The 25,065-nt window shown below is 32.1% G+C and overlaps 2 protein-coding genes across 6 annotated transcripts; both read left to right on the top strand.

The window, feature by feature from the left end:
* Positions 1-226: 226 nt before the first annotated feature.
* On the top strand, positions 227-1,219 carry LOC129300111 (putative disease resistance RPP13-like protein 1). The gene is given in 4 exon segments (XM_054938644.1): positions 227-365; positions 659-754; positions 757-906; positions 909-1,219. Coding segments are annotated over 4 exon segments (696 nt in total).
* Positions 1,220-18,019: 16,800 nt separating this feature from the next.
* On the top strand, positions 18,020-24,863 carry LOC129300112 (putative disease resistance RPP13-like protein 1). 5 transcript variants are annotated; one of them, XM_054938646.1, is made up of 8 exons: positions 18,020-20,760; positions 20,873-21,954; positions 22,621-22,717; positions 22,802-22,858; positions 23,399-23,461; positions 23,644-23,754; positions 24,103-24,167; positions 24,368-24,863. In XM_054938646.1, the coding sequence occupies exon 1, from the start codon at positions 18,193-18,195 to the stop codon at positions 20,626-20,628; it is 2,436 nt and encodes an 811-aa protein (XP_054794621.1). In that variant the 5' UTR covers positions 18,020-18,192; the 3' UTR covers positions 20,629-20,760; positions 20,873-21,954; positions 22,621-22,717; positions 22,802-22,858; positions 23,399-23,461; positions 23,644-23,754; positions 24,103-24,167; positions 24,368-24,863. The 5 variants fall into 5 exon arrangements, with proteins under 5 accessions (XP_054794621.1, XP_054794623.1, XP_054794622.1 ...); XM_054938648.1 differs by having other exon boundaries at positions 18,020-21,954; positions 23,652-23,754; XM_054938647.1 differs by having other exon boundaries at positions 18,020-21,954; positions 24,133-24,167.
* The last annotated feature ends 202 nt before the right edge of the window (positions 24,864-25,065 follow it).

Here is a 25,065-nt window from a genome sequence, read left to right as displayed (position 1 = left end):
TATCAACCTGCTTAAACTTATTTCCTACAATTCAAACTCTTAATATTCTCACAATGCAATTGAGTTGTTAACAAGAGAAGGCATGGCTGCAGCTCTGGTGAGGCCAGCATTTCTCTCTGCTTCTGTGAAAATTTGATAGATAGAATCACCTCAAACGAGTTTCGAGATTTCTTGAGAAATAGAAAGTTGAAGTCTCTCTCTCAGGTGGGCTGAGGTAACTCTATTGATGCTTGAAGTAGTTCTTAACGATGCAGAGGAGAAGCAAGTCACCAATGGTTCAGTCAAAGAATGGCTTGAAGAGTTGAAAGATGCTGTTTTCGATGCAGAGGATTTATTTGATGAAATCAACACTGACTTCCTGAGAAGTAAGTTGGAACAAGATTCTCAAAAACGTCGAGAATAAGGTGCACTCCTTCTTTTCTTCTTCTTTTGGAAAATTTTACTAGGGGATGAACTCCAAGCTCGAAGCAATATCAAGTAGGCTTGAACACTTTGCCAAGCAGAAGGATATCCTTGGTTTGCAAAGTGTTAGCTCAAGGGGAATTAAAAGAGCTACAACATCATTGGTAAATGAATCTGCTGTGGTTGCAGAGAGGATGATAAGGAAAAACTTTTGAACATGCTGTTGTTTAATGAAGATGCAAAGGACATGATATAGGAGTGATCACTATTTGGGGAATGGGTGGTGTGGGGAAAACAACCCTTGCACAACTCCTTTACAATGACAAGGAAGTGGGACAACATTTCGATTTGAAGGCTGGGCTTGTGTTTCAAACAATTTTAATGTTTTTGATGTTACCAAGAATCTGGTTGAATCTGTCACTTCAAAAGTCTATCACAATAAAAATTTAGACTTACTTCGGGTTGAACTGAAAAATTGCTTGACCAATAAAAAATTTCTTCTTGTGTGGATGACATATGGAATGATAAATATAGTGATTGGGATGATCTGGTAACTCCTTTTCGCTGTGGAAGAAGGGGCAGCAAGATCATTGTAACAACTCGCCAACAAAGAGTTGCTGAAATCACACGTACGTTTCCTGTATATAACTTGACTCCTCTCTCAAATGAAAATTGTTGGCATTTACTTGCCAAGCATGCTCTTAGAAATGAAGATCCCAACAAATATACAGTGTTAGAAGCAATTGGTAAGAAAATTGCAAGAAAACGTGGTGGTCTACCAATAGCTGCCAAAACAATTGGAGGTCTTTTGCGTTGAAAGAGGATGCAGGGGAGTGGAATAAAATTCTAAATAGCAACCTGTGGGACTTACCAAATGATGATGTTCTACCTGCTTCGTGTTTGAGTTATCTTTATCTTCCTTCACATTTGAAGAAATGTTTTGCCTATTGTTCAATATTTCCGAAAGACCTTTTGTTAGATAAAAAGCAATTGACCTTGTTATGGATGGCTGAAGGATTTACAGCAATACTCCCATGGGGAGAAAGCATTGGAGACACAGGCAAGTGACTGCTTTAATGAATTGTTGTCTAGGTCTTTCTTTCAGCAATATGAAGGTGATCCAAGAAAGTTTGTCACGCATGATCTCATCAATGATTTAGCCAAATTTGTATCTGGTAGGAGTTGTCTTTGGTTTGAAGGCAATGAAATCCCAAAATCTGTTCGCCATTTATCGTATCCCAAACAACGATCTGATGACTTAAAAAGTTTGAGAGCTTTTATCATTTAAAGTGTTTGAGGACTCTTTTGTCACATTACCAACTAAATATGGGATCTTTTGTTTTTTTGCCCAAAAGGTGCCACCTGATTTGTTTTCAAAACTAAAATGTTTAAGAGCACTGTCATTGTCAGGGTATTACAGTATCACTGAGCTGCCTAATTCAATTGGCAACTTGCGGCATTTGCGATATTTGGACCTTTCCTACACCTCAATCACTCGGTTGCCTAATTCAAGCTTTACACCCTACAACTTGCAAACCTTGCTTTTATCGTATTGTTTGTCTTTCAATGACTTGCCTGGAAAGATAGAGAAGCTTATTAATCTACGCCATCTGGACATTAGTGGCATTGCTTTGAAGGAGATGCCAACACAAATTAGCAAACTTCAAAATCTTTATAATTTGAGTACTTTTGTGGTGGGAAAACAGAAGGATGGTTGGGGATTAAGGAGTTAAGAAAACTCCCTCATCTACAAGGTAGGCTTTCCATTAGCTACAGAAGGTCGTTGATTGCATGGATGCTTATGTGGTGAACTTGAAGAGGAGAGAAAAAATTGAGGAGTTAGTGTTGGAATGGGACTGTGATACTCAGGATTCACAAGTTGTAAAAGATGTACTTGACACGCTGCAACCTTCAAGAAATTTACAAAGATTGACCGTTAACCATTATGGTGGTACTAGCTTTCCAAATTGGGTGGGAAATTCTTCATTTACAAATATTACCTTTTTATCTATAAGTGATTGCAACTATTGCTTATCACTTCCACCATTTGGACAACTACCTTCTCTCAAAGAGCTCTTGATTAAAGGAATAACATTACTACACACAGCTAGTCATGAGTTTTATTGCAGTAAAATAGAGTCCTCTTCATTTCAGCCATTTCGGATTTTGAAAAGTCTAAGATTTGAGAAGATGCCAGTTTGGGAGGAATGGATACCATTTGAAGGTGAAGGTACCAAATTTCCATTCCTTGTCTTAAACATTTGTATTTATAGGATTGTCCTATGTTGAAGGGAGACATTCCCGACAATCTTCCTTCATTGACAAAGGTTGACATATTAAAGTGCAATCAATTGAAGGTAAAATCATCAGCTTTGCAATGGATTACATCTATTGAGGCAATGTATTACATCTATTGAGGAATTAAATATTGACTAGGGGAACAAGGCTGTGTGAGGACTCTTGATAATGATTCTCCGGTCTCACTAAATGTCTCCGAATTGAGGTGTTGGTTACAGCTTGCAGTCTTTTTGCCAAGATTGAAACCGAGTAGCCATTATCTTCAAGACTTGTTATCCATAAATATTCAATTTGTGAAGTCCTTCCCAATAAATGGCCTGCCCACTTCACTGCGACGTCTTGAAATTTGGGACTGTAAGAAATTAGAATTCCGACCCCTGGAATCTTGGCAAAAACTACACGCACTCGAACATTTGGAAATAAAATAGTTGTCATTCCTTAACATCCTTTTTCCTTAAGTTGTTTTCCAAGGCTGAAACATCTTTATTTTGATGGTTGTCTTAATCTGGACATGTTTACACAATTTGGGGGATCTGCTCTTACCTTAGAATCTTTTGGTGCCTTTGATTGCAAAAGTCTTAGATCAATGGCAGAAGTGAAAATTGATTCCTTGGTGCCCTTCAAAAGTTTAATCTTTCTCGCTTCCGAATTTTAACTTGCTGCCTCAACATGGTTTACCTTCTAACTTGCGATCAATTTTGGTTGATGATTGCAAGGGACTATCATCTATGTCCATAGAGGATTGGGGTTTCCAACGGATGGCTTCTCTCTTAGAATTTTGGTTTAGAGGTGATGAAGGTGAAGGTATTCTCCACAATTTACTGAAGAAACAGTTACTGCCAACTTCTCTTGTGCGTGTCTACATACGGAATGTCCCTAATCTTAAATTCTTGGATGGAAAAGGGATTCAACACCTTGCTTCTCTAGAAGCACTCTACATCCATGATTGTCCAAACCTTGAATCTTTGCCAGAAGATGATCTGCCATCCTCTCATTTGTTATGCATATCTCTCGCTGTCCTGAATTAAGAGAGAGATGTCATTATCAGAGAGGAAAGCACTTGTCCAAGATTGCTCATACTCCTACTATAAAGATTAATGACCAACACTATGATTCTTGAGGGAGATGTTACATGCATAGAATCAAAAGGTGAGCCTTGAAATTTAGAGACAACTAAATATTTTAATATTCATCAACAAATATTATTTATTGTTTCTTTTTCATTTTTGACCTTGCAGGCTTGCACATCACAATGTTGGTATTCCCTTGTGGTCATAGCATTTGTTTACATCTTATGACTAGATCTTGCCTGCAGCAGATATAGGTGAACTTCTAGAATTTGCTTAACCTCAGTGCTTCTGTAATATATATATATATATATATATATTCCTTTCAACAGCCAGTTGTGCTTATTTCCATTGATGCGATTTCTTATCAATAAATGGGATTGCTTCTATGGTTGCTTTAAATTATTGTTTAAAATTTCAATTATGGCTTGATGTTTCAATTTTTAAGTTTTATCATATATTGGTTCTGTCAAATTTGATCTGCACAATTTATTGCAGCTTGTTATATATGTCATCTGTGTTCGTTTGATGAATGATATTTGTTAATCATAAAGGTATACAAGACTTGGCAGCATTCTTTGATCATTTGACAGAATAACATGAGAAATATCTGTCCATAACAGGATTGGTGTAATTTGAACCATTTTATCATGATGGTTCTCCAGCTTTCTTAGCTTATTCCCTACATTTGTCCAGTCTCTCATAAATATGAAGAGTTTGGATTTTTTTTGTAACGAGATAAGTTGCATTTGTTGTTCTTCATTTCTTGTTTCACAAAACTTACATACCCAATCATGAACATGGACCAAGTCTTACTGTCACTTTTTTTTTTTTGGCATCTATATTGCTTTTTACAGTTACAAAGGCAGCATGCTACTGGCTTTCAATGAGCAAAGCTAAAGCCAAAAGTTCGCTAAAAATGCCACGTATCAAGCATGCTTATAATGGGAACAAACCACTTTTCAATTTTATTTTTTATATCATATTGCTGTTAATTCTGAATCATGAGGGAACTTATATAACTTGGAAATAATATATGTCATTAGCTTTCAATGAGCAGAGAAATGGTCATGAGTCCCTGAAAATGTTACATATCAAGCAGTTCTCATAAGAGGTATTTATGGCACTGACAGAAAAGATTCAAAAAACAGAGAGGGTGAAACTAGGTAATTCAATATTATTTGGGTTAAAGACCTAATTTATTCCTAAATTTTTTTTAAAAGCATTGGACATTTTATAGTGAAAAGTGCGGCAATTTCTCCACTAAATAATTTTTTTTTAATGAGCAATATTATCTCTATGTTAAACATCTTTTGATTTGACTATTAGTTGGCCCAAAAAATGACAAACAAAGGATCTAGAGAATTACAAAAAAGACTCAAAAAGTTGTATAAAAAGAATTTATAAGAAAATTAATACAGATTAAGTTCTTAAATTATGAATAAATTTGAATTGACTAATCTTATTTATTACCCATATAAAATATTAAAATATTATTTTAGTCAATCGCTTTGACCGATTTCTGTGTGACTATTGAATCATCAATGCTAGAAAGATAGATAAGTAATTAAAAATATCATATTTAATTTACTAAAATTTGTTTAAATATTTAATTATTTAAAAGTTTAAATATTATTATTTATAAATATTCATACAAAATTTATAAATCATCTTTTAAATATTAACAACTCAACTAGTTTTTCTAACATTTATAGGTGATTTGTAAATTAATAGTATGATAAAGTATAAGTCTATCTTTAAAATTAACAAGTCCTCCTTCATAAAGTTGTACATCAAAAGAGTTGCCATGTAAATTGTGTGTGAAAATTTTTAAATAATAAAATATTTAAATTATTAAGTACTCCCTCTATCTCAAATTATAGGGCACTTCTTCAGAAGTTTCTTTGTTTTAAAATATAAGATATTTTGGGTAGATTAAGATTTCATTAAATACACCAATTTCAATATTACCCTTTCTCTCTATAATTAATTTCCATCTCTTCTCTTTTCAATATATTAAATGATGGGTATTTTGAAAAGTTTATATTTTTTGTTTTGAAAATATAAGGTTGTTAAGTGTATTTAATGAGATTTATTAGTATATGAAATTTTATTTAAAAGTATATTATAATTTGAATAGAGGGAGTAATAAATTATTAATATTAATACTTTAATAATATGTTATTTAAACTATTTTTTGCTCCTAGAATTCGTACCCCCTTCGTTAATAATAATAATAACAAGATTTGGAACCATATTTAATTATTTGGCTCGATATAGTATTTAATATCCATGCCTGATTAGATATTTATGAACGAATGAAGTGTGATTTTAATCACATATATTTCTAATGAGATGTGAGTTATGATACACACATATATATTTGTTAAGTAACATTAATTAATTTCTGAATTTATAAGATTTGCATGTTTTGATTAATCAAGAAGATGAGGAACAGGGGAAGCAGTAGAATTTCTATACTTCAAACACAAGAGACAGATATGATATCCAAGGAAGTCAAGTAAGAAGCTAACCCAGTTGTTGAGGCTAAGCAACAGTTCTTTTTTTTTAATGTTTAATGAAATTTTTTTTTATAAAATGTGTATCTAATTAATTCTTTGTTTTATATTATTAGGTTAGCAGAAGAATTGCTCCACTTCCAGCACAGATTGAATCAAGAGCGGGTAAGAAACTAACTAATCCTCTCTTCATATTCCTAAAATCTTAAGCTGATGATTTATATATAGACACAAACATACACACACAACACACTTTATAATGGGTTTTTACTTTTGATATATTATTCTTTAAAATATTTTTTTCAATGACTTAAATATCTTCGCCTCTTCTTCCTTTTCCTCTGTTCCTCTCTCACTCTTCCCATTCTCTCTGAGTTCTAATTTTTTCTGGCAATGGCCTCTTATTTGGCCAAAATTAAATCAGTGAGAAGCTGTCAAATTCATGTTATAAACCACAAGTACTATGTGTCATATTTGACAATTTTTGTAATAGCATTCACTCTTGCCCAAAGTGTTCATCATCCATTTGAATTGTCTACATTGGTTTCTTCACAAATCAAATTTCATTTAATTTTTTTAAAAATATTTTAAGTAACTTATAATTTTAATACATATTAAATTTAAAATAAAGGTGATTTTTTAATTATCAATTCACATATGAAATCTAGCAAAGCCACGAAGCATCTTTAAATTTAAAATCCTCCCTCGCTGATATGTTCCATTCAACAATGCCACTAGAAGATACTCTTGGTAAAATGGACGGTTGTGGGTTAATCTCTTTCATGAAAGACCGAAGAAGTTATTGTGAATGGCCTACCAATATTTTAAAAATACAAGTCCTTCTTCTTAGGACCATCCATGTTTAATCAACTAAACAGTTTAGGAAATTATTTCAGAATTTTGAAACCTTAATCCTCCATAATAATAATTCTCTACATCATTATCAGTATTATTCATTTCTTGTCAATGTGAGAACTAGAGGATTAAGATATAACAGAAAATAGGATTAAAGCAAGAAAATCAAAATTCACAACTAAAGACAGATATAAAAGAGAATTCAACCAGAAAATTAAAATTATGGTAAACTTTTCTGACAGTTTCTATTTAATATAAAAAAAATAACATATAGATAGTAAAATGAATGATTGTTTAATTTGGTAGACTTTTCCAAGAACGAACAGAGATGTTGCTGCGGATGGCCTACCTTAACCTTATATTCTGACGCGCAAAGTATTCTCTCAGTGGCTTCACTCTATCTCTTCCCATCAAACTCTCTTCTCTCTCATTCATCTAAGCAATACTTTTTGAGTTCTGAAACAAAACAAGCCATGGAGTTCGCCGCTAAGGTGGGAGAAGCGGTGCTCTCTGCTTCTGTGCAGACCTTGCCAGATGATCAGATGGCCTCAAGCGAGTTTCGAGATTTCATGAACAACAGAAAGCTCAATGTCTTTCTCTTGGATAAGCTGAAGACAACTCTTGTGATACTTTTAAATCACAAATCTAAAGTTTGGCAGAATGTTTTCTCTTTCCCTGGATTTTGCACATATTTTTTCTTAGTTAGTTACTCTAAAATTTCATCAGCAGAACGTTATTGGCTTTCAATAAGCACAACAATGGCCAAGAGTCTATTGAAAATGTCACATGACAGATAACACTTATAGCAAAAATAAATTAAACCACTTCTTTTTAAAAAAAATTGTTGTGATTGAAAGCTCATAGTGTTATCTTATGGTGAAGACATCAATAGAATTGCTCTGTTTTAAAGAACAGTCACATGAGAAGCAAAGGAAGGCAGGTAAAAAACTAATTCAAGTCACTACTTTATCTCCTTATATAATATTAAGGTTAAAAGTCAATTTTATCCTGAAACTATGCAAAAGTTTACAAATGATTATAAATATAATTTTTGATCAATTTTATCTCTTAACTTTAGAAATTCAGTTTGCCGTACCTTGACATTATTATCCCATTATGTGAGGCGCATATTTGAATTTTTTTTAATATTTTCATTGTAAAATATTTAATAGTGGGTCCCACCATTTTTAAAATATTTTTATAATATAAAATAACTCTCTCCTCCCATCTCTCTCCTTTTCTATTTCCACCCCACCCTCTTCTCCATCTCCTTCCCATTGTCTCTCTCTCTCCCTCCCTCTCCTCCCCACTCTCTCTCCATATCTAATCAACCCATATCATAGTTCATTGGCATCAACTAAAAATGGTAGGTGTGGCAAAGGCAATGGCACCGTGGTGAAGCATTTGCTTGAGGTCAACAACTAAAGGAGCCTTCAGTTCTAAATTCCAATAATCCAGTTCTATCAACACAATTCTTTGATGAGAGGATGAGATACAGTTCAAGTGACCAAAAAGGCTTTGGCTGAGACCTTAGTATTCTACTATCCCTTTGCCGACAGTTGAAGCGGCTTCATACTAAAATGATGACACTTGACTTAGGTTTTGTTCTCCCCTATTTTTATGTCAAAAACAGAAATCGTGCTTCCCACCATCATGAAATCTGATGACTACTCTGACGTCCTCTTAGGCATGCTCTCACGAACCTACCTGCATGCACGTCGAAAACCTATTAGATATGCTGGTCAGCCAAGAGGGAGTGAATTAGGTGTCCTCCAATTTATCGCTTAAAGCTCTTGATCATAGAAACTTGAAATATGAATGATGAGAGGATAAATAAAGTTGATCACAATGAGAGAGATAGCGAGCAATACACAAGGAATTTATCTTAATTCAGCCCACTCTATTTGGCCTACGTCTAGTTCCTAAGAACCTCCTGAGATTTTTCAATATAACTAAAAGTTCAATCTGGGCACTTGTGAAGCCACAATATAATCTCAGACTTAATGTCTATATTGCTCTCCTTTACAAAAATCTCATAAGTTTGATTCAAACACTTGTGAAGCTACTTACAATCTCTCAGTCTTACAAGTATGTTTCTCTCCCCCTTTGAGAGGTAATTTTAATACCCACTTAAGATCGCCTGATCTTAAGTCTGCTCAGATAAATAATAGAAAGAATTGATCTCAAAGTGATCCTCATACAAACTCACTCATTGAGTAGATGAATACATTAAAATATAACAATATTGAAAATAAAAACAAAGGTGGTTGAGAGTATTGAATATCACAACTTGCACACAATTACTTCTCTGCTTCGATCTTCATAAATGAGTCCTTTTATAACTAGAGTTGATAAGTGATTCATTAGACTCATTAAAGTAGCCATTAGAGTTATTGTCTATTCTCCTCTTGCATCTTGTAAAGTATCTGGTAGACACAATTAATTTTCTGTTACTTTTTGATCCTTAATGTTGTAGATGTAAGTGTAAGATTGTAGCTTTGCAATGATATTATTACCTAAAAAAGATAGTAGGAAATGGTAGCTTTTCAGATGGGTTAGCGTGTTGGAGTCAAAAGCAAATATAAAAGCATTTATGTATTTAATACTCTAACAATATTACTGTTGAAAATTATACTGGAAGAACAAAGACTATTTAGGAGTAAGACTATTTGGAATAATTAAGACGTGTTTAATCCAACCTAAAGTTTTGTTTAAAATGATTCTAGGAAGATTAAATAACTAACACAACTCTCAGAAAGTGGGAAGAAAGAGATTAGAGAGAGAATCAAAATTCTCCTATTATAGATGTGAGAAATAGAGCAAGTTTCTTCATGCTTATTCTTGAATAAATAAGCTTATTTTGAAATAGTGAAGAACAAAACAATGAGAAGCACAGGATTGGTTCTTTTGAAATATAGTTCTCATATCGGAAGAAACTTATGCATACGATGGTTTGAACAAATTTATTTGGGAATAAGGGAAGTTATTTCTATTATTCTTGAATAGACTATTCCTGAATAAGTTATTCCTAAATAAGAAACTTCAAAATGATGCATCGTGAAAAAGCTTTAAAGAGATGAACATTATTCTTAAATAAAGACAGCTATTCCTAAATAAGTTAATTCTGAATAGGCAAGAGAGTTGATTACTTGAGAATAAGGAATACACATAGGAATAAGCTATTCTGAAATAAGGAAGCTCTTTCAAAATAAGGACCTATTCATCAAAATCTCAGATAGGCTTTCAGATTCTGAATATTTGATTATGAGTTCAACTGAAATACTTTGTAGGCAATTAGGAAAGGTCCTTAAAAGATTAAGATTAAGTTGAATACTCAATTCTAGAAAGAAACTCAATATAGATTAAGCTTTTAAGTTTCTTGACTATATGGGAATAGGAAATGATAAAAATCATTATTAAGAGTTTAATCCTAAACAAAGTTGTATTTCAAATAATTTTAAGAAGGTTATGGAGTAAACACAACACTCATAAGGCGAAAGGAAAGGGATTAGAAGGAGTTTCAAAGACCCCTATTATTCACGTGAGAAATAGAGCATTACAATCAATGCTTCTACTAGAATAAGCAAGCTTATTTTCAAATAAGACTAGCTATTCCTGAATAAGGCTTGCAATTTCAAAATAACGGACACAGATTTAGAATGCAGTTTAAGTCAACTTCTAACTAACATAACTCTTTCATTTTTAAATCCAAATTAAGAAAATGATATATGGTTAGAAAGCTCTAAATGTCTAGTTTCCAACTAAATACCTACTCAAAAATTCAAAAATATTTTGAGAGATATGATTAAAAAAAGTGAGGAAAGGTCAAGGACATTTTATAAAGGATTTGGATACAACCAACTTTGAAAATCATAACAATTTCATATTAAACTCATTCTGAATGAAATAAATGTATTTGGGAAGATTTACAAGTCTATTTTTAAATGAAAGAAGTTTCATATTAAATGAATTTTATATTAAGAGATATATAGAAAATACTAAATAAAGGTCAAAACCATATATCTCTAAAACTCTTAACTCAAATCATAAACTTCAAACATTGATAACATAATTCCACTTTGAGTAAATATAACTTTTAAGAAACTTTATGAAGTTAGTTTTCAGACAATATTTAAGAGGAAACTTTTTCAAATCTTGTGAGATATAATTGATTAAAAACAAGATTAAGGTTATATATCACTATTTATTTTAAAACAAAAATGCTAGTTAAAATTTAAAATAAATGCATATAAAAACAATGAGTTTAACATATAGGTTAGAAAGCTTAAAGACATTATACCCATCAAGATCAAGGCAATGATGGATTCAAGCTTATATGTCTTTATTCACTTAAGCATTTCTTAGATTACCTTTCTCTTCATCTTTATTATTGAGTGAAGCATGCTAATAACAATGGCTTCCTCTTCATGCTCATTCACATTGAATAACCTTTAATAATATATCATGAACATAGTGGTTAGTCCAAGTATTAATATGCATGAGAATAATATAAACATTATTATATCATGCATTTATATATTTAATTAATCTATATTCATCATCATCAAAACTTAACCTAAATATAATTATAGTTTGAAATCATTAGAATTTACTATTCTCAATTCTCTTCATATGTCTTTCACATGATTCTCGATCAACCTAGTTCCATTCAAGATTTTGATAATTTTACAAAAAGTTGGTTTAAACAAATTTGATTTGAAAATGATCATACCTCACATCATCAAGCTTTGTACATGTGCATAAATATTCATATCTCATTTTTATATTGACAATTACTTGAATAGATATGAATCTTTTATAATAAATAAATATTAAAAAATTAAATTTGGACCCAGCTAATAGAAAATTTTGATAGTACAAATGACAGGATGATTGATTAAAAATATGGGTGATTAAAGGATATAAATGACTCATAATTAAATTTAGAATCATTTGTAAACTTTCATGACCAGTTTATAGGCAAAATTGACACTTAACTCTAATATTAATCAAAACAATTGATCAATGAACATATACATAAAGATGATAATTATGTATATATGTATGTATAAAACTTCCACTTTAGCTCCATTGATGTTCATTTTTTGTGTTGGGCAAAAAATTTGATTATTTATGATGTTTTTCTTATTCGGCTTTCTCAATTGTCATGTGGTTGAATTGAATATCCTCATCAATTGCTATTTTACTTCAGCAACAATAAGGACAACAAAAGTATGATATCCAGATTACATGCATAGTTCAGTTTATTGAGATTTGTGTCTTAATTAGCACACTTTTAATTTACCTTGACATCTCTCTCTGCATTGAAAAATTCACCACTTGTAATTCTTAGATGCTCATTTTAGTACATTAAGATATTGTCTTAAAATCAGTAACATAGTGTGTCAGAAAATGGATGTCTATTAATTCATATAATATATATATATATATATATTATATCTTCAATTTGTAACTAAGGATGCTTTCTTAACAATTCCCGTTTTAATATATTCTTTGCAAACTTTTATTGACACACCTTTGCCCTTGAAGATTTTGTGATATAATCACCTTCAGTGTATCTCAAGGTAAATGAGAAAATTAATTTGATCTACATGAGTCTCATTGTTTAATTTACTAATTCCAATGTGTTAAGAATCCAATCTTTGACTGTTAGCCAATATTTGGTTATTAGTTTTGACAATAACAAATAATATGTCACAAGGTTTTAAATTTAATATAATCAAATCATTCTATGAAATTTCAAACCAATAGAAATATCTTTCTTTGATGATTTTCACACATTACATTTAAAGAACTCTTCCAATAGAAAGCAAGGACACAAAACAGAAATATAAAATAACTCAAGAGGAAGAAGAAATGAGCTTCAAAACTTAAGAGCAGTGTGTTAAACAAACAACGGGCAAAAGCTTATATAAGTCGAAAATTCACAAGCAGGTTAAGGACAATTAATTTAGTGGTTTAAAAATTAAGTATGGCTTAAGGATAATTAAAGAAAACTTTTTCTGCACATTGTAATTAAAAGTATAATCAATGGTGATTAAATTTTGAGCATTTACTCACTCACTTCTCTTCTCTTCTCAATTCATTTACTTGTTCAAATTCTCATATTAGTATATATATGTCAAGATTTATCAAGTTTGAACAATGTAAGACCTCTTCTAACACACACGATGAGAGTTATGGTAAAATCACTTCCTAACTATAGGATTCTCTTGGACCAGAATTATTTGTACTAGTTATATAAATAAGACTAATCATCTAATGAATATATATTATTTTATTTAGCTTTACCTCCTTGTTATTTAAAAAAAAAATTCTCATATATGCTTTTCGCCGCATTTAATTTTTTTTAGTTATTCTCTTTTCTTTTTCACATTTTTCTATCTTGTCATTTCAACAGCTTTCTTTTGGAAGAATTACACCTAGATTTCATAAAAAAATTAATTATTATAATATCTATTACCAATTAAATTAAGGTTTAATTCAATTGTTAATAGATCTTGTAATAATTAATTTTTTTTTGTGAACTTCAATATAATTTTTTATTTTTAAAAATAAAAAACTTTCAAGTCTCAATGAAGAATACAAAAGGGATGCCTTGGTTTTAATTATAAGTTTACTCTCTTTATATCGTTTAGATGTAATTATGTATTTCCGTTATTTTCGGTTCTTATTATCAATGCCAGCTGTGTTTGCAGCCCAAAAAACCAATGTATGAATAGAGAACAGCAGGATGGAGTAAAGTATGTTTTGTATAAATATCGATAAGAAAGCGTTGTTGATTTAATCTTTTCAACCCCAACGTTTTATAAAATAAAAGGACTTCTGTATATATAATCTATTTATAAAATTAATTAAACAGACAACTTAATATTTATTATATTTTATATTATGATAGGTTTATTATATTTATTAATGATACATCATTATATATCAATGATAAAACTTTTGTAAATTTTTAAATTTTCAATTATAAACTCCTAGTATATCAATAATAAATATTTTGTATATCAATATAAATTGATCATACTCTCAAAATTTCAAAAATTTAGTCCATATTTTCTTGGTATAAAAATTTTTTTAGCCAACGATCCAATTTATCCTAAAATAAATTGTTTAGAAATAGATTGATTGTTTTATTTCAAGTAACGTGCGTGCTGAAGGTTTATCGTTGATAACAAAATACAGTTGAGAATATCTTTTTCAAAATATTGAGATAAATTACTACATGTATAAAAATGAGGTTTCAAACTTTTAATCACTTGTTTAAATTATAAGAGCTTTTACCACTCATATTAATTTTAATTAATTTTTTTAAAAGATTTTATCAAAAACATACCCTCTTGTCCTCATGTATAAGACATTTTTTTAATCAAATCATGTAAATTAATAAAAATTAATTATCTAGTTAAAAGTATGGTAACATTTTAATTTTATCCCAATTATTATAAATAAAAAATAATTTTTTTTAAAATAAATTAATAAAAGTACTTATGTTTTTTCTTTTTAATTAACAAGAGCATAATGTTCCTTTTTTTTGAGTGAAAAGGGAATTATCATTAACCTGAAACAGAGCTGTACAAACAGTTAAAGCGAGAAAATATTACATCAGTGATCTAAGGGAAGAAAAGCATCTATAAGTATGATTAACAACAGCTTTAATATGAGAAAGAATGCTATCCATAGCAAAAATTTCTTCTGTGAAGAGACTTCGGCTTCTAATGTCCTAGAGTTTCCAACAAGTGATACTAAGACCAATCTTTCAAGAAATGTCTAGTCGGGGATTAAGTAATTGACCAATGAGCCATGGAATCATCTCACTTCCATAAAAATCAAGTAGTAAATCAGATGGCAAGACCTTCTTCCAAACAGTGGCAGTAAAGGGACAATGTCTCAGTGCATGATCAATAGTTTTAGTATGAGGTGGCAAAGAAAGCAAGTAGGATCATCTATCATATGTCTTCTATATCTTTCACAGTTGGTAAGAAGTTTACCTTTGGTCATTAACCACACAAAAGTATGGATTCGTTGAGCCATACGTAATTTCTAAATCTTAGACCAGATTTTATCAGCCGGATTCCAATCAGTACATTGACGGCTAATATATGATGATTTAACAGTAAAAACACCATTTCCACTAAGGTTCCAATGGCAAGATGGCTTTTCCGATTCAATTATGTTGATGGAGATTCTGGCAATCTGTTGGGATATGTGCTGAGGTAGTAGATGATCGAATAAACTCCACTTCCATTGTCCAAATTTGTCAACGAAATCAAAAATTGGTTTGAGTAGGTCAAACTTGTTAATTTCAGCAAAAGATAAGGGATATAGGGGTCCATTGTCTCCTACCCAAAAGTCAGACCAAAATTTGATGCTACTTCCATCTCCAGGATTCCATTTGAGGTGCATAACAGTGTCTTGCCATATTTTTGAGATGTTTCTCCAAAAATAAGAACAGCAACTCCTTGTGATATTCCGAGTAGTTGTGTCTTGTATGTGGTATTTACCTTTAAGGACACGTGCCCATAGTAAATCAGGTTCAGCAAAATTTTGTAGACCAACTTAGAAAGGAAAGCCTTGTTTTGGGCTTCAATGTTGATTAAGCCACAACCCCCACGAGTGAGAGGTTGACAGAGCTCTTTCTAATTAACTAAGCTAATACCTCGATGATCATCATTATAGCCCCATATGAATTTTCGAATGATTTTTTCAATTGTTCTGCAATAGCCAGTTGGAAGGGCTGTACTCTGCATAGTGTAAAAGGAGATGGAAGAGAGAACAGACTTCGCATGTGTAATATGACCAACTAAGGAAAGAGACTTCGCTTTCCACCCTGCTAACTTATGGTGCAATGTTTCAACAATGTAACTATAAGTTGCAGCTGTGACTCTTCTAGTAATTAAAGGTACGCCCAAATAGCAACCCAAAGAGTCAGTGCGCTGAAATCCTAGCTTCTGGCATATCTCTTTGGAAACTTACAAAGCCACGTTCTTTGAAAAATAAACATGGGTTTTGGCTTGACTTACAGTTTGTCTTGAGGAGAGGCAAATTGGTGCAAAACACGCTTGATTACTTCGACTTGAGAAATTGATGCTTCACTAAAAAATACTAAATTATCAGTAAAAAATAGATGAAAAGAGGGACACCTTACACTCCATTTTAATAGGATGCTAGTTCTTTCGATGAACTTCAATCAAGATAGCTTGGGATAAGCACTCCATGTACAAGACAAAAATATATGGCGAAATGGTTTTAGAAAAATTCTAATTATCGTTGATTTAAAATTTTAGAACTTAAATGTGTCCATTCCATTTAAGTATTCTGTCACCGAGGCAGCTCGTTAACTCTCATCTCTCGAACAATAGAAGGCAAGGCTGATTCCCTCGAAAAAGAAGCCGTGGTTGAAAGAGTAGGGGCCCACTTTTTTCCTTCTTCACTTTTCTCTGCAGCCACTTGCTGCAATTTTTTTTTTATTTCTTGAATTTTGAAATTTCATTGAAATCTCTTACCTTCGCTACTTCTCTCTTTTTACTTTTTTACCGTTGGCTTCCTTTGCATGATAACAAGAAGTGTCAAGATTTTCTTGAAATTTTAACAAACAAATGTAGAATAATAGTTTTTAACTCTATTTCCATTATTTCCCTTCTCTGTTCTCATTTACTTTTCCTATTTTACTTGGTGGGAGATGTTACATGGCTACATGAGCCGTGAATTTCCATGAAAATAAGTTCCCATACCAACTTTAACTGCATTGATTAGTTATTTTCTTTTCTTTTTCACCTTTTTCTGACTGGTCAATTCTTACGTGCCATTGTTTTTTTCAACTCTCAAGTCTCAATCAAGAGGACAAGAGCGATGCCTTTGCTTTAATGAGTTTTACTCTCTTCACCAACCAAGTCTGTGGCATGACAGCTGTGCTTTCGGCAAGGACAACAGCGTTTTAAATAGAATTTATTACGCGGTCTGATCTGAATTTGTTTAGCAGTTCTAAAGAAAATTATGCTATTTAAATATATTTTATAATTTTACTTTTTAAAATAAAAATTTAAATTTTTTAAAAATGCTGGGTCTATTTAGATTTTCTTTTAAAATTAATTCTGAGACTAAAATTATAGATTTGCAAAAACATTTTTAAATACGCTCAATTTTATAAAATTGCATTTGGCTTGTGAAACTGTATTTTGTAAAAGATTTTTTTTCTATTTAAAAATTAATTTTCAACATTTGAATATTTTTCATTTTCTCAATTTTTATAATTGATTCTAAAAATTATTCAAATATCTTTAATTATTAAAATTAATTTTAAAAAATATTATTCAAACATCATTACATTTTGTTAATTAATTTTTTTTATAATTAATTTTTGTCAATTGAAATTTAAACACACGTCATTCGTTTAATAATCTATTTGTTTAAAAATATCAAAGAAAAAGGATGTGAGAAAAATAATATTAAAAATATTAAAATATGTTTTGCATAAATATTAATAAGAAAGCGTTGTTGATTTGGTTTTCTTTAACCCCGACGTATTATGAATAAATGGTTTAGAAATAAATTGATGGTTTTATTTCTAATAAAGTGCTGAAGGCTAAACTTTAATAAGGAAACACACCCAAACTTTAAAGCGTCTTTTTCGCCCTTTGACACAAATTTCTAACATATAGATAGTTGAGATATATATATATATATATATATAAATACTCTCCTTCAGAAATATATTCATTGAGGTCTCAGGTTTATTTTAGTCTTGTGGATTCACTCGTACCGTTATCACTGGAAATGAATGGTGTGTTGTCGCGTAGATTGACCAGAGATGTTGCTGGCATGGCCTACCATGTTGGAATTACACGTCCTTCTTATCTTCATTGCAATTACCCTCTCTTGTCTTTTCCTGAAATGTACAAGAAATTCATTTAACTTCGTCTTCTTCAAGTGTTCTGTCAATCAATCTAAAGCGACCTTCTCACTCCATCGCTTCCTTCAAACTCTCTTCTCTCTCAGTCGCTTTGAGTTCCGAAACAAAACAAGGCATGGCTGCAGCAGCTGTGGGACAAGCTTTGCTCTCTGCTTCTGTCCAGACCTTACTGGATAGGATCACCTCGAGCGAGTTTCGAGATTTCATGAACAACAGAAAGCTGAATGTCTCTCTCATGGATGAGATGAAGATTACTCTGTTGATGCTCGATGCTGTCCTCAACGACGCAGAAGAGAAGATGATCACAAACCATGTAGTCAAGGAGTGGCTTGAAGAGTTGAAAGATGCTGTCTATGATGCGGAGGATTTACTGGATGAGATCAACACTGAGTCTCTCAGATCCAAGGTTGGAAAAGATTCTCAAAACGTCGCTAACAAGGTGCGATCCTTCTTTTCTTCTTGTTTTGATGAATTTAATTGGAGGATGAACTCCAGGCTAGAAGCAACATGCCGAAGGCTCGAACACTTTGCCAAGCAGAAGGATATCCTTGGTTTACAAAGCGTTAGCGTGGGAGTGCATAAAACACCTTCAACTTCACTGGTAAATGAATCCGATGTGGTTGGTAGAGAGGATGATAAGGAGAAGCTAATGAAAATGCTTCTGGGTGATGAAGATCCAAAGGGTAATGGCATGGGAGTGATCACTATCTGGGGAATGGGAGGGTTGGGTAAAACCACCCTTGCTCAGCTCCTTTACAATGATGAGAAGGTGCAGAAGCATTTCGATTTGAAGGCTTGGGCGTGTGTTTCGGATGATTTTAGTGTTTTAGAGGTGACAAGGAATCTTCTTGAGTCCGTCACTTCAACAGTCTATGAGAGTAAAAATCTAGACTTTCTTCGTGTTGAATTAAAAAATAGCTTGAGTAATAAAAGGTTTTTGATCGTGTTGGATGATTTGTGGAATGAGAAATATAGTCATTGGGACGACCTTGTAACCCCTTTTCACAGTGGAAGAAGGGGAAGCATAATCATCGTAACAACTCGTCAAAAAGGAGTTGTTGAAATCACACATACCTTTCCTGTACATGAGTTGCGTTGTCTCTCGGATGATAATTGTTGGCTTTTACTCTCCAAGCATGCATTTGCAAATGAAGATCCGAACAAATATCCAGAGCTAGGAGCAATTGGTAAGCAAATTGCAAGAAAATGTGGTGGCCTCCCAATTGCTGTAAAAACCATTGGAGGTGTTTTGCGCTCAAAAGTGGATGAAAAGGAATGGAATAAAATTCTAAATAGCAACCAGTGGGACATACCAAATGATGATGTTATGCCTGCTTTGCGTCTGAGTTATCTCTATCTTCCATCGCATTTGAAGAAATGCTTTGCTTATTGCTCAATCTTCCCTAAAGATATGTTGTTGGAGAAAAAGAAATTGGTCTTGTTGTGGATGGCAGAAGGCTTTGTACACCAACAATCCCATAGGGAGAAGACATTTGAAATGGAAGCAGATGACTACTTTAATGAATTATTGCATAGATCATTCTTTCAGCAAGATGCTGGTGATCCAAAAAAGTTTGTCATGCATGATCTCATCAATGATTTAGCCAAAGTTGTATCTGGAAAGAGTTGCCTATGGTTTGAAGGCCAAAAAATTTCAAAATCTACTCTTCGTCATTTATCATATCCTATGCAAATGTATGATGGCTCTAAAAGGTTTGAGGACTTTTATCAATTAAATTGTTTGAGGACTTTTTTACCCCAATCTATATACGATGGGAGGATGGCATCTTTATTGACCAGAAAGGTACCACAGGATTTGTTGCCAAAACTAAAATGTTTAAGAGTACTATCTTTGTTTGCCTATCGAAATGTCAATGAGCTACCTAATTCAATTGGTAATTTGCAGCATTTGCGATATCTGGACCTTTCTTGGAGTGCAATTGAAAGATTGCCTGATGCGGTCTTTACACTTTACAATTTGCAGACATTGCTTTTGTCAAATTGTAAGCGTTTTAAGAAATTGCCAGGAAAGATAGAAAGGCTTATTAATCTACGTCACCTGGACATTAGTGGCACTGCTTTAAAGGAGATGCCTAGACAAATTACAAAACTAGAAAATCTCCAAAGTTTGAGTACCTTTATGGTGGGCAAACAACCGACTGGATTGGGAATTAAAGAGTTAAAAAAGCTCCCTTGTCTACAAGGTAAACTTTCCCTTTCAAAACTAGAAAATGTTGTTGATTCAATGGATGCTTTGGAGGCAAACTTGAAGAGGAGAGACAAAATTGAGGAGTTAGTGTTGGAATGGGATTGTGATGCTCAAGATTCACAAATTGTGAAAAATGTCCTCAACATGCTACAACCTTCAACAAACTTGCAGAGATTGACCATCAACCAGTATGGTGCCACTAACTTTCCGAATTGGGTGGGAGATTCTTCATTCAAGAATATTGCATATTTATTAGTGAGTGATTGCAAGTATTGCTTTCGCTCCCGTCATTTGGACAATTACCTTCTCTCAAAGAGCTTGTTATTAAAGGAATGGCATTAGTGCAGACAGTTGGACATGAATTTTATTGCAGCGAAGGAGAGTCCTCTTCATTTCAACCATTTCCATCCTTAGAAATTCTAGAATTTAGAGATATGCCAGTTTGGGAGGAATGGATATCGTTTGCTGGTGAAGGTGCCAAATTTCCTTTTCCTCATCTCAAACGTCTGAGTTTATTTGATTGTCCTATGTTGAAAGGAGACGTGCCTCATAACCTTCCATCATTGACAAAAGTTTTTATTTTCAGTTGCAAACGGTTGGACGCAAAATCAACAGCTTTGCATTGGATTGCATCTATTGAAGAACTAGCAATTAAGCAAGGGGAACAGGGGTTATTGGGAGCTCTTGATTATTATTCTCTGGACTCTTTGAAATATATAACAATTATGAAGTGTGATTGCTTGCGGTCATTGCCAAGAATGATAATGGGTAGCCACATTCTTGTAGAGTTGTCTCTCAAAGATATCTCATCAACCATGTCCTTTCCAATTGAAGGTTTGCCTGCTTCTTTGCAACGTCTTGTAATTCAAAATTGTGAGGAGTTAGAGTTCGTACCTCAGGAATCTTTACAAAACTGCACATCACTTGAACACTTGAGGATTGTGAATAGTTGTCATTCCTTGGCATCCTTTCCATTAGGTTGTTTTCCCAAGCTTAAAACCCTTGACATCAGTGATTTTCAAAATTTGGAGACCTTTACATATGTTGGGGGGTCTGCTCTTCCCTTGGAAGCTTTTTCGATTAAAAGTTGCAAAAAACTTAGATCAATGTTAGAAGTACACATTGATTCCGTTGCCAGCCTTCAACGTTTTTATCTAAGAAGTCTTCCAAATTTGGAATCATTGCCTCAATGTGGTTTGCCTTCTAATTTATGATCTTTGGAAATTAATGACTGTGAGGGACTATCTTGTATACCAATTGAAGATTGGGGTTTTCAACGGCTGACTTCTCTCTCAACATTGTGGGTTGGAGGTGATGGAGGTGAAACTATACTCCATAATTTACTAAACAATCAATTACTGCCCAACTCTCTTGTGAATATCTCCGTATGGAGTTTCTCTAATCTTAAACGGTTTGATAGAAAATGGCTTCAGCACCTTACTTCTCTCAAAGATCTCTCCATCTGGAATTGTCCAAATCTTGAATCCTTGCCAGAAGATGCGCTGCCACCCTCTCTTCTTCTGCTATATATCCGCGCGTGTCCTAAATTAGAAGAAAGATATAATTTTGAAGGAGGAAAACACTTGTCTGACATCTCTCATATTCCAACCGTAATAATTAATGGTGAAGTACTATGATCTTTGAGATGGTGCGGCATTGCGTCAAAAGGTGAGCTTTCTAATTCCAAAACAATCAAACTTTTCAGTATTGTTTTATTTTCCCGCAAATAGTTTTTTCCTTTTTTTCCCATTTCCACTACACACATAAAATTTTTGGTCTTCCCATCATAATTTTTATTTTGGTCTTCCCTTCATAAAACATTACTTATAGGAAACATCTTACTTACATCATATATACCTCAAGTTGTTAAATTTTCTTAGCCAAGACCAGCAATGCTTCTTCAATTTTTATTTTCTCGAAAAACCTATAACCTTGTGAACTTGTGGTTTAATTTAGAGTACTATACTTTCTCATCAAAATAAATATAAATAATAACAATAATAATAATATCACTGTTGATAATGTTTGTTATACTATTTGTGCACATCTGAAGAGTGAAAGAGAATTATAGATGGCATCATTTTTTGTTTGAAATGGTCAATTAATTATCAAGTCACTAGTGATGTGAGTTAATTATAAAAGTTGAAAAGATTTAGAGCCATATCTAATTAGTTGACTCGTTCTAGCATATTTAATATCTGTGCTTGATTAGATATTTTTGAACCCGATGCACATATATATATGTAATGAGATGTGAGTTCTAATATATGTCCGTATGTATGTTAAGTAGCTTTAATTTTTGATTTTATAAGATTTATTGTTTTGATAAATTAGGTTAAAGAAGATGAGGAAGCAGTCAAAAAGAGACAAATATGATATGCAGGGACGGAGGGCAAAAAGCTAACCCCCACATTGTTGTGGCTAAGTACAGGTCTATTTTTAATGTTTAATGATTTTTTATAAAAAAATGTAAAAGCATTTCAATGGATCTGATTCTTTATTTTTATATTATTAGGTTAGAAAATATGAAAGGAGTTCACAAGAATTGCTCAACTTTCAGCACCAAGAGCTGGTAAGAAACTAAGTAATCCTCTCTTCATCTTCTTGAAATTCATAACTAATTAATGATAAATGTGTGTGTGTAGACACACAACACACTTTATGACGAGTTCATTTTTCAGATTTATTTTGGTAAAAGATGATCTTGGTATGGTTGAGGCTTATGGTATTTTAAAATAATATATGCTAATTACAAGGTTTTTAATTTAATAAAATCATTATATGAAAATTCAAGTTAATAAAACTATCCTAGTTTTATATATATTCACCCATTATTTATAAAAGTCAAATTTAAAGTTTAACTGAATGCTTTTCTTTTAATTGGATATTGCCCTTAACTTTTTAATTACTTACTCTAAAATTTCATTAAGTAGAATATTATAGGCTTTTCAATATGCAAAGCAATGGCCAAGTGTCAACTGAAAATATCACATGTCAGGTAATACTTATAGTTAAAAGAAAGTAAACCACTTTTTAAATTGTTGTGATTGAAAGCTTCCTAGAGTTACCAATCTAATATGATATTCTGGTTTGATAATTCATGTTCAAATAGGTGAAGAAATCAATTAGAATTGCTCTGTTTTAAACAGAGTCATATGAGAAGCGAAGAAGGCAGGTAAAAAACTGATTCAACTGTAATTACTTTATCTCCTTATTTATGTAGTATCAATCCACAATTAAATGAACATAAAGCAGATGTTTTTAGCTATGTACATATATTTATATATAACTTCCACTTTATCTGGACAATCTATTAATGTAAAACCAGTACTCCATTGATGTTCATTTTTTGTACAGTTGTGCAGAAACTTGATTCTAGCGTGTTGCTTCCTTCACAATAGTCACGAGGCAGAATTGAATTTCCTCATCAATTTCTGTGTTACCTCAACAACAATAAACACAACAAAGGTATGATATCTAGATTTAATATTAGATACTTAGTTCAGTTAATTGAGATTATTAGTGTCTCAATGAACACTCTTTTAATTTACTTGGACATTCCTCTGCATTGATTAATTCGCCACTTGCAATTCCCATATGCTCATTTTATTATATCAAGACAATGTCTTAAAATGAATATGATATTTTGATTTTTATAAATCAGGTCAAAAATAGACGTGTGGTGTTACATAGAGCAAATTAAGAGTTCATAGGAAAGTAACGAACCCTATATATGTTCATATATATAGAGTCTTGTAATTTGTAACTAAGCATGTTTTTTAATGTATTCCACTTTAAATAATATGTTGTTTGCAGACCTCTACTGACATACATTTGTTCTTGAAGATTACATGACATACACACCTTCCAGGCATTTCAAGGTAAATGAGAAAATTAATTTAGTCTCCATGAGCCTAATTGTTTAATTTACTAATTCTAATATGTTTAGAATCTAACCTCTGACTTTTAGGCAATATTTAGTTATTAGTTTTGATGATAACGAGTAATATTAAAATTATTTGAAATGATCGTTGATATTTTTGAAAGTGAATCTGATTGATTGTGTTTATTGCAAAATCAGGGAACAACAAATAATTGACAATGGTTATGGAGGAAATTAGCTGTTGGGACCAAGAAAAGAAGGAAAGTTAAACATGACAAAATACAAAAAGAGAACTGATGTTGATGAATGATTTACAAAGAGATGAGGATTGAATTTGAAGATGCAAGCAGATTATTATTTAACCCAGCTTAATTGTGTACTTCCTAAATATCATTGCTCGAATTTGAGTATTTGGGTGCTTAGAATGTTTTTGCTACCTAGCCTTTTCAATAGAAATTTCTAATAAACTACTTTGACATTTGTTTTTATTAGTTTTGGGTAAGTTAGGTAAAACCATGTATGCTAATTTTAGGTGAGTTTTGTAAAAAAAAAAAAAAATTAGAATTGTGAGTGAGCTCAATGTGTTACTTACAGGATTGTAATTGGATTTTTATAGTGGGAAAATCTCTTGAGTGTTTCTCAAGAGGACTGGACGTAAGTCAGGGGACCGAACCAGGATAATTCTTGTGGTGCATGATTCTCTCCCAATTTCTCTCTCATTTATAAGCTAACTTATTTATCTACACATTTTATCTCACACAAAAACACTATCAAGATGTTTTAAACTTAACATAATTAAATCATTATTAGAATTGTTGTTATCACTGATGTTAAATTTGGATTGTCCAAATTGCTGATTAAATTTAATAAAAAATTTATAATTTTTATTTAATATT

This window comes from Prosopis cineraria, unplaced genomic scaffold (genome assembly GCF_029017545.1).
Source record: "Prosopis cineraria cultivar Desert tree isolate PC_DT_omini unplaced genomic scaffold, ASM2901754v1 PC1435, whole genome shotgun sequence".
Lineage (NCBI taxonomy): Eukaryota > Viridiplantae > Streptophyta > Magnoliopsida > Fabales > Fabaceae > Prosopis > Prosopis cineraria.
The sequence above is the reverse complement of the archived record's forward strand: the minus strand, read 5'-3'. Positions and strand labels throughout refer to the sequence as shown.

Coding starts and splice junctions, on each gene's coding strand:
- LOC129300112 (XM_054938646.1), top strand. CDS start 18,193: ATGGCTGCAGCAGCTGTGGGACAAGCTTTGCTCTCTGCTTCTGTCCAG.